This window comes from Mustela nivalis (genome assembly GCF_964662115.1).
Source record: "Mustela nivalis genome assembly, chromosome: 4".
Lineage (NCBI taxonomy): Eukaryota > Metazoa > Chordata > Mammalia > Carnivora > Mustelidae > Mustela > Mustela nivalis.
Genome location: NC_139023.1, coordinates 61,206,226 through 61,219,360, shown reverse-complemented (window position 1 = coordinate 61,219,360; position 13,135 = coordinate 61,206,226). Strand labels below are relative to the sequence as shown.

The following is a 13,135-nucleotide window of genomic DNA, read 5'->3' as shown; positions in this document are numbered from 1 at the left end:
TGGATGGAATACGGGCTTACTTGCTGTTCACGCTGCACTCTGCAGGTCTGGTGACCCTCCTCCACCTGTGGCCAAGCCTTTATGGAATGTGACCTCCCAAGTCAGGGGTGGGGAGAGAGATGGACACACACCCTCAGGTGCCTGTCTGGAAGTGCCCACTACTCTCCCTTAGAGTCCCCAGGGTGCAGTATGAAGGTCTCCCTCCGCTGGTAGGGATTGTGGGCCAAACTCCAGTTCTGCTTTGAAAAGTCTCTACCGAGGAGTGGAGTTGAGGAAGCTGGGCCCTGGCTGGCTGGTGGGTACCCTCCCACCTTCCAGCCCTTCTCAACCTGAAGGCCTGTGGTCTTTTTCCATAAACGTGGTTGGTTTATATGCAATATTCTATCACTGAGTTTCTATCAGATTTTGAAAACTGTCCCACATATGCACAAATTTCCATTTGAAAAATCCTGTGTGCTCAAGGAAAATGAGGCTGAGCATCAAAACATTATACATTCTGGGCTCCTGGGTGGCTCAGTGGGTTAAGCCTCTGCCTTCGGCTGAGGTCATGATCTCAGGATCCTGGGATCAAGCCCCGCATCAGGCTCTCTGCTCAGCAGGGAGCCTGCTTCCCCCTTTCTCTGCCTACTTGTAATCTCTTTGTCAAATAAATAAATAAAATCTTAAAAAAAAAAAAAAACCCCAAACATTACACATTCTTTGGCCTAGCATGTGTAGAAAAGCATGCCATTACTGTGGGTTTTTTCCTGCTTCGATACTCTTACAAATTAGTCAAATGTATCAATCTTTTGTCCCTTATAGTTTTTATCATTCTGAGAATGACGTCTGAGGGGACACAAAGTCCCTGAAGTTTTCTTCCAGTATTATTTAAACTCCATTGTTTGAAATTAATTTAAAATCTTGGGAGCTACTTTTTTTTTTTTAAGATTTTATTTATTCCTTTGAGAGAGACAGATCAGAAGTAGGCAGAGAGGAAGGCAGAGAGAGGAGGAAGCAGGCTCCCTGCCAAGCAGAGAGCCCGATGCGGGACTCGATCCCAGGACCCTGAGATCATGACCTGAGCTAAAGGCAGAGGCTTAACCCGCTGAGCCACCCAGGTGCCCCAGGAGCTACTTTTAATTTAGTTTGGTGTAAGGACAAGTAAGCAATCTTATTTTTCAGATTGGTACCCATATCGATCTAGTAATTTGTCTGGAATCCGAATACAGAAGCATGAAGCCCATTTCCAGACTCTGTTCTGAGGCAGCCCCAGCTTTAGATGTATTACAGAGTAACATCTAATTCTCTTTTCCTTTCTTAGGTCCCTTTTCATATATGAACTGTGGAAGCAATATGATGAAATCAGAAGGGAGAAAGTTATTTTTTATTGGAGTTGCAAATGTAGACATCTTTACAGTGTTATCTTTCTAGCCAAGATCTTCTTTCATGGTTAATAGGAATGCTTGGAAATTTAGTGTTCTTCAGTGCTTAAATGCGTGCTACTTCCCTCTTTTGAAGGCACTGCCAAAAAGGTCATGGGCTGCCCCACAACTCGCAAAGCAGGTGGGATCCCTAGATCATCTGATCCAATGTTTTCCGCTTACAAATAAAACAAATTTAGGCCCAAAGAAGGGAGGTGAGGGGGCCCAGCCCACAGAGCTATTTGATCCAGATGTGCCGGGCCCTTGTGGGGCTTCTCTCCCCGAGCTGGGTGGATCCAGCAATCCAGTTCGGGAACATATCCCTCTGAGGCTGCAAGCCAGGGAGAAGCCACGAGGGTCCCGCACAGCTTCCCACACTCCCCACAGCCCACCACCACACAAAGTCAGCCATCCACAGTGAAGAGAAAGACATTTAATCACTTCTTGGTCTTATCTCTTAAAGCGCTCAAAGTGTTTTCACAAGTGCAAAGGGAGCGATTGCTCTCAGCCAACAATTACCAGTAATTCCAACACACGCAAAAAAACTACAAATCACCGTGCTTTATACTTACTTTTAATTTCTGCACTGAAAAAAAAAAAAAGTGAAAACCATAACAGGTTAGTTTACAGTGACGTCACCTCTGCCTTTAAATTAACTTTTGCTCTTGGGGGCAGAAGGGGTAAAGAAAGACAGAAACACATTGAAGCAGGAGAGCAAAACAGTGGCCGAGACTCCTGGGTCTGGCTAATCCGGCTCTCAACGCCCAGAGGCGGTGGCACCCTTGGCGCGCGAGCCTGTAAACACAGACAGGCAACAGTTAAGATACATTAAAAAAAAAAAAAGTCCCACAATTCCATTCTTAGAATCAAGCACAAAAACAGACAGTGACTCCAAGATTCATATGAGTGCACCCTGTCAGCGGCGAGGGCGGCCACACAGCAGGGTGCGCAACCCAGGCCTCCCAGCGGCACCTGCTCTGCAGAACTCTGCAGGGCTGAGCTGTCCCAGGGCCCCTTGCTGGGCCAGGCGCAGGGCACTCTGCGGGGAAGGGGTCTGCAGGGGAGGGATTCGCAGAGAGGGGTGCGGCCCACAGCCGCAGCCTCCCCCGCCAGACAGCAGGAGCTGCGGGGGCGGGTCTGTGTGCTTTCGAGGCTCTGCCTCTGGAATGTTCTGCACTCAGTCTGGGTGGGTGGTGGGTTTGAGTTACGCTTCACACGTTGTTTAAGTGCTTGCTTTATTTTTCATGTGCAAACTGTCACTGTCTAAAGCTTTCAGAAGGACGTGTACAGGTATGGACACCCTGCAGAGAGCTGAGGGTACGCGCGGTAAGGCCCCCCCTTTTGAGCGGGTGGGGACGTGGGGGCGCATGGCAGAGAGACTGGGAGAAATGACGTGTTCGGCTGCGTAAGCTCTAGTCCCTGATTAGGTCCGTCCAACGGAGGGGGTCCTCAGTAGGTGATTGTCCACTCTTTGACAGAGGCATCGTGAGACGTCGTGACCAGCGTGTGCTCGTCCAGCCAGGCCAGGCTGCTGACGTGGTGAAGTCGGTGCGCATCTGGGGAGAGAGAAGTTATGCTGAGGGTGAGCCCCGTGTCTCTGCCCCTGCAACACTGCAGATGAGGAGCAGGGGACAGGCTGTGGCAACACCGACAGCGGGCCCTGAGGAACTGACCGCAGACTGCTGTTCATCCAATCCTGGCCCTCCTCCCGGAAGGGTGAACATCTATCTGGGTGGACAGTGGGTGCAGCCATTCTCAAGCTGGTCCCTCCCAGACATGGGGACTGTCTCAACAACCAACAAGGTCCCCTGGGGGACAGAACTGCTCCTCCCATGGGGTGTGTGTGTGTGTGTGTGAAAAGTCTTACTTCTTTTCATGCATAAGCAACACTACACAGAGGATACACAGCCTCCTGGCGTATCTGCGGTGATGGGGCGGAGGGGGAGGATGAAAAGGCCGAGAAACCTCTGTAATTGGTGGACTCGTGACCAGAAGACCCTGAGAGTCGCCCCCTGTGTAAGGTGCACCAGGGGTGACCCCATTCCCCCCCAGTCTCCTGCCTCTACCCTGCTGACTTGGTGGGTCTTACTACAAACAGAGCAGGGAGCCCAGGTAAATCCCCTCTGCCTGGGGGGGTGACACCGGGACAGACACAGTTCCCACGAACCACTTGTGACCACAGAGTCCTTGAAGTGAGCTATTGCCACATGGAGAAAAAAATATGCTGGGCTAAATAAAACTTTCTATTAAGAATAGTTTTACTTTTTTGTTGTTGTTTTGTTTTTTAAACAGGGCTGCTAAAAAACCGGCTCTGAGGGGCGCCTGGGTGGCTCAGTGGGTTAGGGCCTCTGCCTTTGGCTCGGGTCATGGTCCCGGGGTCCTGGGATCGAGCCCCGCGTCGGGCTCTCAGCTCAGCGGGGAGCCGCTTCCTCCTCTCTCTCTGCCTGCCTCTCTGCCTGCTTGTGATCTCTGTCTGTCAAATAAATGAATAAAATCTTAAAAAAAAAAAACAAAAAACCGGCTCTGAACTCCTATTGAATGCTGCCCACTGTGGGGAAAACCTGATCAGCTGTTTAATTTAGGGGGTGGGGTAGGGGAAGGGGCAGTGCTGTGGTTTGAATGCTTGCATCTGTCGCCCACGTTGTACGCCGGAAACCTAATGTCCAAGGCTGGGGGGATCAGTGCCTTATTAAACAGACCCCACAGAGCACTGCCCCTCCCTGCAAGTCTCTGACCTGGAAGAGCTCCCCCACGCCCCAGCCCTGCAACCCCCCATTTGGGACTTCAGCCTCCTGAACTGTGAGCAATAGTTCTGTGGTTTCTGAGCCACCTAGTCTGCGGTACTTTGCCATGGAAGCCCAGCGGGATAAGGAAGAGATGTCAAGAGGAATCCCCATCTGTGAAGGTGAGTGTCCGGTGAATGGACACCACCTCCTCTCCTTCAGGGAACACACACATCATCCCTCCCTCTGTGTGTCAAGCAGGGGCCAGGGGAATGAGGGCCATGCTTCTCAGGGCTAACTTCCCCAGAAGCACAAAGAAGACACTTAGGCTTGGGGACAGCCTCTCTGGGGCTGCCTGGGGAGCTGATGTAGGAGCGAGAGTCACCTTGGATCTTGACCCTGGTCTCGGGGTCACTCAGGGTCCAGACGTACACCATCATGTCCATGCCACCAGAGGCAAAGTGCTCGTTGTCTGGTGACCAGGCCAGGCAGACGATCTTCGCGTGGTGTCCGTAAAAAACATTGTTCTCCTAGTTTCGGGTTAAAAACAGAGGGGGTAGGTCAGGGTTCAGGCCAGAGGGGCACGTGTCATCTCACCTGCCCTCTGTGACCACAGTGAGGGCCGATGCTGACATAGTGCTCTCTGCCAGAACCCGTGTACACCTCCTGAGGTGTCCGCTACTCCATGACAAGGCCCAGGAGGATGCAGCCCAGCACTGGGCAGCAGCCACTGTGTCCCCGGGACCAGACGGCCTCTACCACAGCACCTACCCTGAGGTGCTAGGTGTGTGTGCGCTCCTTCACGGGGCCCTCAGCCCAGCCAGGGTTATCATCACGCTGACACGAACGCTCAAGGGGCCCCGCCTTGGGCAGGGGGTGCGCAGGGAAAGTACGGGCAGCAGAGGGAGGCAGCCGGCTCCTCCCCACTACATCTGCCTGCTACTCTCTACTCTGTGGGGCGAGGACTGGACGGGGCCTGCAAGCTGGAGGACTAGCACTTTCCTGACGCTGTAGGGATGGTTTTTCTTCAGGGCATTCCATTTCCTTAATCCCTAGATGAGGTCGACCTCCCGAGGATTTTCTTTTTCAAGTTTGCCTGTTCCATACTGTGTTGATACCACCCTGCCTACTTAACATAACGTCAACAAGACTTCTGTTGTACATACATGAAATCACTAAAAATGAGATAAACACAAAAGCTGAGAAACGTGGCAAGGGAGCAGAAAAATCCCCCAGGAGGCAGGGTGTATGTCCATGGAGGTGCAAGTTACAAGCTTTCTGTCCAACACAGGCGGACACTTGCCTTCGCCCGCCCCTCTTACCAGAAGTGACATTATAGCATCACACAGACTAAGAAAAGCCACAAGCCTACTTACTAGGTAAGTGCACGTATTTATGGGGAAGTATACAGATGCCTGTAATTTACTTTAAGTGCACCCCGAATTAAGATCATTGGATGGATAGTGTAACACAGGGAGATGTTAATGGCAAAACCTCAGTGGTAAATTCTTTCATCTTTGCTGCATTCCAAAACGTTCAAGTGCTGGGGGGCTGGCGTGGTACAGGGCCCCGAGACCGGAGACCGGCCAGCCTGTGCCCCCTGCTCTGGCCAGCAAGTGACCGACCCCCTAACCAAGCTCAGTCTCCTGCCCCGAGCCCCCCGCGAGGCAGTGCTGAGAGGATGCGCGCTCATCCTCGTGAGACCCAAATGGTAATGAGACTCAAGAAGAAAATCTAGTCTCAGCCCTTTGACAGAGAAGAAACCAGGAAATCACTCAGCCAGGCAGCCCAGGTGAACCAATCGGCTTGTCTTCATGGCAAGTCTCACCAACGTCTAGGGCCCTAACTTTGTGGCAAGTGCTCTACCTCACTCATAAAACCCCAAGACCCTGGACAGCAGCATGTCTCGTCTCGCATCATTCAGCCCTGAGAGCAAGGAAGCTGTGTGGTCTCATGCAACTGCCAGGCTGATGACAAGGGAGAGAAGCCACGGCCCCCCACCCGCCCACTCACCGAGTAGCCATCAGCAACGCTGAAGACCGTGACCACTTTGCTGGCATCGCACACAGCGAGGAAGGCGCCATCATGGGAATATGCCACATCGGTCACGGGGCCCTTGGCCTCCAGGAGCTTGCCCTCGTCCTTCAGCGTGGTGCCCAGGATGGAGTACAAGCGGACATTTCCGTCCTGCAGGAGGACAGAGGGGCAGTGAGTCACTTCCCGGCGTGCACGCTACGGGAGAGCATACGTGCGTGCACACACATGCTCCCGATACCTTCCCCCCAAAACCTGTCAGCAGTTCCCATGACATACCAGCAGTGTGGGAAGAACTACTCAGGGAAGTAATTAAGAGGCTGAATGCTAGGTACCCCCAATTCTGATTCCATGTGTGTGGGTGTCCAGGACTCTGACTTTTTCCATCAACGCTCCAGTCAGTCCTGACGCAGGTGTTCACAGGGCAAACCATGAGGTCCGCCTATACACGTTAGTGCTGCACTGGTAGCCCTGGTCTGGCTCTATCCTCCAGCCACACTGCTTGCCCCCTGTGCTCTGGATCCACACCACCCTCCCCAGCGCCCTGGAGGTTCCTTCAGGCACCGACTCGCTCTCTGACCACGCCCTGCTCCGTCCAACCTGCTGGCTCCTGGCGAGCTCCCCATCCTTGGCGTGACCCAAGCGCTTCACAGGGGAGGCACACCTGCTCTCTGAGGGAGAGGGACCTCAGAGGGTCCAACTGCCCCAGGGGTCCCTGAGGTTGGGATGCCCAAGCACCTGGCTCTACCCAGCTCTCCTCGGCTGGAAGCCTCTGAGGGTGTCTGGACATCTTTGCTAACAGTTCTGTCCATGCCGTGGGAGCCCAGCCAGGCGGACATACCTTGGGCACCTGTCCTCCAGGCCAGGGACTGTCTCTCCCCAATTTCATGACTCCTCACACTTGTCCAGGGCCTGGCCTGAGAAGTGTCACACACGGAATGAATCCGTGAAGGGGGTAGAGATGGACAGACAAAAGGAACCAGGACAGGTGTCCTTGTGACTGTCCAAGGCTTCCCTGGGAGGAGTCAGATTAAGGACCAGGCCACCCTCTTGGGGCAGCTGAGCTGTCCAAGGGGCCAAGATAATCCAAGGTCTCCTAGCTCTGGCCACAACACAGCCCTGGCTCTGCCCCTAATGCAGGAGGGAGAGCCACGTCCAGATGCTGCAGGTCGATGAGGACAAAAGTCCTTGAGCTCTCGTGATAAGCTCGCCTGATGTCTACCTACAGTGGGAGCCTGGCTCCAGGGTTCTGTGAATACATGGCCTACAGGAGGCACTGCAAAAAAGGAAAAGGCTATGCTCTTAGACTGTACACAGTGGACGTCATAGGAGGCACACAGCACCAACGTCCACCACCGGGCTAACTATGTGATGGGAATGCCACTTGCTGGAAAGTCACTAAAATAAATGGAGACTACTGGTGTGTGGAGGACAATGGGGAAACCTAGGATAAACAGAGATGTGCTCCGTGTGATCACGGAGATTCACAGGCCCAGGGCTGGCAGACAACCAGGAAAGACCAAAGTTGGCAAGACCTTGAAGTAGGAGCTGAGGAAACATGGGAATAGCCATCTCTCTTCTTTTTAAAAAGGTAAAGGTCTAGTAAGCAGGGCATAGTACAAGAGGGAAGACCAGATTTAAACCCCATGTCTGACTCTGACCTCCTGCCCCAGGACCATGGCTGTGAACTTCTCCCTAAAAAAGGGAAGACATCTCCTCAAAACATGCCAGAGAGCGGGGATTTAGGAAAGAAGCGGTGACAGGCCCAGAAGGGACTGCCAGCACTGCAGGGGTGTGGGCCTACAGGGACGGTAGCCCAGGCAGAGCACTGCAGGAGAGCAGGGCTGTCGGGAACCCTGTGGGAGGCAGTGGGGCTGTTTGGCAGGAGGAGATGCAGTGCCCCGTGGAGGGGCAGCCACACACAGGACACATCTGACTCATCTGAAAACCAGGGAAGTCCACGTGTCTTACAGCCATGACGAGGAAAACACAGAGGAAGGGCTCGAGTGCAGGGGCTAAGGGCTGACAAGCCCTGCTCCTGTGTCTGGGCAGCAGTGGCTCGACACTGTGCCCAAGGGCTCTTGGGGGAGGGAAGAGCTTGTAGATGTGGCTGGGGGCTTGCTCACCTGCTTGGGCAGGTACCCTGACCCACTGTCAAAACACCCAGGGGCCCCTCTGGCTGGTCCTCCTCCAGGCTGGAAGGGTGGGCAGCAAGGACATTTCGGAGGTTGAAGGTGAGACCGGCTGGGGAGCAAAGCCCCACCCACAGTCCAGCCTTTCCTCAGCCCTCACACCTGCTCCATGAGATCCACCCCGGGCTCCTCCAACAGCTGGGGAGCAGGTGGTTTCACAGTGGACACCAGCAGGTGACCCCTGGGTTGGCTTTTGGCACATTGGGCACTGCCCAGCACTGACTTCCTCCCCTGGGGCATGAAGGTCCGCCATACCTGCTGCAGAGCTGCTTCGTCAGGGCACCCAAGCCTCCCAGGGCCAGAAGGGACAAAGGGAGCCAAGTTGTAAAGCACTTTAGGACTTAGCCTGGCAGGCAGGGACCACAGGGTCCCTGCGCTCTAGGTTTAGAGGAGCAAGAACACCACACTGGACCAGACAGATGCCAAAACTAAAGGAAAACCTTGAGCCCGTCGGGTTACTGCTGCTAAACACGGGTCAGGAATCTTCTTGTCATGTCCCTACCTCCAACCTGCCAGCCCAGGTCACCCACGCTGGTCCCCTCTCAACACACTAAATCACATGTGCCCTACGGACTTACGTGGTTGATGGCCCAGCAGTCTCCCCTGCTCTGTGCTCCCAAGCCCAGCCCCTGCTCACTGCCCAGGCCCTTGGTCTCCCACTAGCTCCCTCCCCTTCTGCCTTAGGACCCTCTGTACATAGCCTGTGTCACCCCCTAACCACCCCCATAGCCGGGGTCAGAGAACATGAGGGACAGGAGACTCACCGTGCCCCCGATGGCCACCGTGTCACCACTGGGGTGTACTGCCACCACTTCCGGCTCGTAGCCAGGGCTGTCGATGCTGAAGCACTTTTTCTGGTCCTTGAGCAGGACAATCTGAAAATCACAGGCAGCGGTCAAGGTGCAGAGGCCGGGGACAGATTGCTTGGCCCGAAGCTCACTGGGGGCGGGCGCCCTGTGACCCTGCGTTGTGCTTCCTCCCTCATCAGTCGCTGGGGACCAGGAAGCCATCTGACCTCTGAACTTTTCATTCTCCTGTCACATAATGAATGAGCTCTCCCAAATGGCCTTCTTGCGAGATCCAAGGGACACAGCGTTTGGAAGAGCAGGGCTCTAAGGCAACAACAGGAATGAACAGGACAGGCTGGATTCTAAGTTCTGGTATCCCAGGTCCGAAAAAGTCCCTTCACAGCTCCAACCCGCAGCACGTGAAGCATCCTACGTGTGCCAGCCAGAGCGTCTCCCACAGCTGGGAGACAATGCTGGTACCTGTCTTCTGGACAAAAACTGGGCCCCAGGCATGGGCTCCCACTCCACAGAGTCTCTCTGCTCCCCACTGGCCTCCCACCAGGGCATGACTCATCCCATGGGAGGGCAGGACAGATGGTGCAGGGCAAGTCAGCCGGAGGCACTGGAGGGTACCTGGGAGGGGCTCCACCCCAGCCAGCCCCTGCCTCACCTCCCTCTAACAGAGGTGGAAGCAGGACGGAGTCCCCAGCCTGTCCTCAGCACCCTGTGGACACACAAACAGGGACCTGATCCTGGCTCAGTCGCCTACTGCTTATGGGGACAGCTCTGTCCTGAGCCTCAGCTTCCCAGGGCAGAAGAACCAGCCAGTGCCTACACAGCACAAAGCCGGAATTTTACGTTCAGGATAAATAAAGTCCTCAGTAAAGGCAAACAAAAGTATCAGCTCCGAGTTCACCAAGTGTGAGACACACGCATTGCTAACAGCGGGGCACACCCCTGGAGATAGCGGGATCACCATCCCCCACCGCCACCTGGAGGCACTCACAGAAGAGGCCCTCTGTACACAGGGACCCTCTTCGCCCTCCACCCCCACTCTTGCTGCCCCTCCTGCTTCTTGCTCACTGGACTGCTCCCAGATAGCATGGCCTAGATTTGTGACAACTCTGGCTTCATCCCACAGTACCCCTGCCCAGGCTACCAGCTGTCCCATGAAGGGCGGGCCAGCCCCTGACCCCACTCTCCAGTGGCCTCTGCTTCTGTGTGTACTGTGAGGTTGGTGGGGGGGCAAGAAAAGGGAACAGGTGGACAGGTGGCAGAACCCTAAGATCTACTATGAAAATGCAGCCCAAGGAACATTTACCTACCACCTGCCTGACTCGGGAAGTGGATTCACCTGACAGGTAAACAGTAGGGGACCAAGCATTTGCCAAAACTTGCCTAAGAAGTGAGACTTAAACCGAGCTATTTCCCGAACTAAAATCACAGGCCCCTTCCAGCATATTCTATAGAAACATCCCACCTGGAGCGGGGCAGGAAGCCTGCGTAGCAGGGGCACATCACAGAACAACCTTGCATACCCCCAACCCCGCCACGTGGCACCAGGTTGCCCCTCTCTGACCCTCCTTGTGCAAGCCTCGCTCTGAGCCTCAGAGGAGGGCTTGTCAGGACTGCCCTCTACCGACAGGGAAGTGAGGCCTGGAGACACAAAGCATCAGCCCAGGCCCGCCTGTGCTTCTAGAAGGCTGTCTTTCGGCACCTCCAACCCTGACTCTGCTCTGGCTCTCCATGCAGATCATCACTATTGTTCCCCCACTGACTGCCCAGGCTGCTGACGGTAACTGCTTGGCAGAAGCTTCTGCTATCTAGGACACGCAGAAAACATTCTCCCCGAAGCACGTTAAGTGCACGTGACGCAGGACGGGTGTGGACTCCTGAACAGCAGCTATCTTTACCAGGGTTGTCACTCCTGCCGTGGGGGGCTTAGTCACACCTGCCCACCCTGATCTCCTGAATGCCCTGGTCTACTGACAGACGCCGCCTGCATCAGAGCAAAACCTTGTAGAAAATGGGTCACACCAGGGTCTGGGTCAAGGGCACTTTGTTCCCGAAATTCCAAAAGAAAAGGTCTGTAAGTGACCTGTCTTCAATGAGAAGCCAGGTCACAGAGCTAGGACACCAGATGCCATCCTGGCCCTGGTGCCCCTAGCCACCATGTGGCCTTGGGAGAAGTCAGAAAAAGAACGGGCAACACTGAGAGGAGCCTCCCAAGTCCCCTAGGAGCTGTTAGGGAGCTCACAGATGGTAAGGAACATGTGTGGAGTCACATGGTTCCAGGGCTCATGGCTGAGACAACCGTGTTGCTGCTGCTGGGCACCCAGCAGGCTCCCGGGCTGATGGACACACAGGGAGGCTGATGCCTGACAGCTGTGCCCTCTGGCAGCTGCAGACTGGGGCAAGCAACTAGCCCTCCCTCTGCCTCCGTGTCTGTAGGATAGGGAGGATGCCGTGCTACCGGAGAGAACTGCTGACCAAGTGACTCAATGTGTGTGCACGCGGTTCTTGGTCAGACACGCAGCAGAGCTCCCACTGCACCAGAGGCAAAAGGTCAGATGCCTCACCCACCAGCTCCGCTCAGCTGCCTGGCTGGTGCTCCCCGCCACTCTGAAGCAAGCCATACCTGCCCGATGCAGACGACCACGGCATAGCCTCCGGGGCCCACAGCCACGCACTTGGGTTGGACGTCCATCTTCACGACTCCCTGCCCGCTGGTGGAGACAAGGGAAAACACATTACGTCAACCTCACAGGGCTCAGCATGTATGTTAAGCCTACACTCAGAGATGCCAATCCACCTGCACTGAGGGAGTCATGAGCCAAAACCCAGGAGCAGTGAGAGAAAGAGATCCCCAGCTCTAGGGAAAGAGACTGGAAATTAAGTGGGAGTGGGGCGGGGGGTGGTGGTGCTCTAGTCGCTATGACCTGTGGAATAGCTGTGATGCCCCCAGGAACCCCACCCCACTCTTGTCCTGAGTCCACTGGCCACAGACCCTGACGATCCATGGCTACAGATGGAACTGAGCCCACCTCTCGCTCCCACGGTCACAGCCACTCTGCTCAGCAGGGTGACTCTTCTGAAGAATAAGATACTTTCACGGATGAAAATCATGTCTTTGTTTTTGGTTAATGCTGTGAAAACAAGCCCTGGAAATCTTGCACACACACAAAAACTTGAAAATAGTAAATGAAGGGAAAAAATCCCATGTGACCAGGCCAAGCATGGGGACCTTGCGGCTCAGGTCACCAGCTGTGGCTCTGCCCCGGGGGTCTCTGAGGAAGCCGAGGGTGCAGCAGCCCACGCAGCGGGAAGGCTCTCGTGTGGGCCGTGCTAATTCAGGGTCACCACGGGGCACCAGTACAGAGAGAATGGCTGCGGCCTGGACACCAGACTGTGGGGCATTTTCCGCACGCATCACAAGGCTCAACCAGTTCCCAGTGCCCAGTCCCACCAGGCAGGTGAGGCCTGTCACACGTCCTCCTGGAGTCCCCTGCCTCATTGAGGGGGAAGAGGGGCACGGCTGCAGACGTCCAGTCTGTCCTTTCACGAAGCAGACCCTGCTCACCCACCTCTTCACTCTGCACAGGAAACCGCAGTTTGGTAACAGCTAGTCTTCTGGTGCCAAGGACAGCCAATTCAAGGCACCGGAGCCAAACCAAACAACATGGCCGCTTCCTCAAAGCACCTGGGTGCCTACATGTCCTTTTGAGCACCTGCCGCATTCCAGGAGGCCGTGAGGGCCTTGCTGGGCCTTCCCAACAGCCCGCAAGGCCGGCCCCACTGATACCCTCCTCTGCTGTAGAGGAACAGAACGAGGAGGGCATCTGGGCTGAGAGGTTTCCCAGGCAGAGTCTACACAGGTCACTGTCCAGGTGGGCTACCTGGACTCTCATGCAGCCCCTGGCTGAGAGCATGGCCACAAGAGAAGCAGTTGGGGGGAGCAGTGAGGAGAGCAAAGTGCCATTGAGCCAGAAGCCATGTGG

At 55.0% G+C, this 13,135-nt stretch overlaps 1 protein-coding gene across 1 annotated transcript in view; it reads right to left on the bottom strand.

Moving 5' to 3' along the window:
- Positions 1-1,813: 1,813 nt before the first annotated feature.
- Positions 1,814-13,135, bottom strand: part of WDR1 (WD repeat domain 1) — a 43,996-nt gene continuing 32,674 nt past the window's right edge. Inside the window, exons 11-15 of the mRNA XM_082728518.1 lie at positions 11,776-11,863; positions 9,114-9,224; positions 6,137-6,310; positions 4,509-4,653; positions 1,814-2,956 (exon numbers count right to left, since the gene is read on the bottom strand). Of these exons, the coding sequence (XP_082584644.1) occupies positions 2,850-2,956; positions 4,509-4,653; positions 6,137-6,310; positions 9,114-9,224; positions 11,776-11,863 (625 nt within the window). The 3' untranslated portion in view covers positions 1,814-2,849. The remainder of the gene's footprint in view (positions 2,957-4,508; positions 4,654-6,136; positions 6,311-9,113; positions 9,225-11,775; positions 11,864-13,135) is intronic.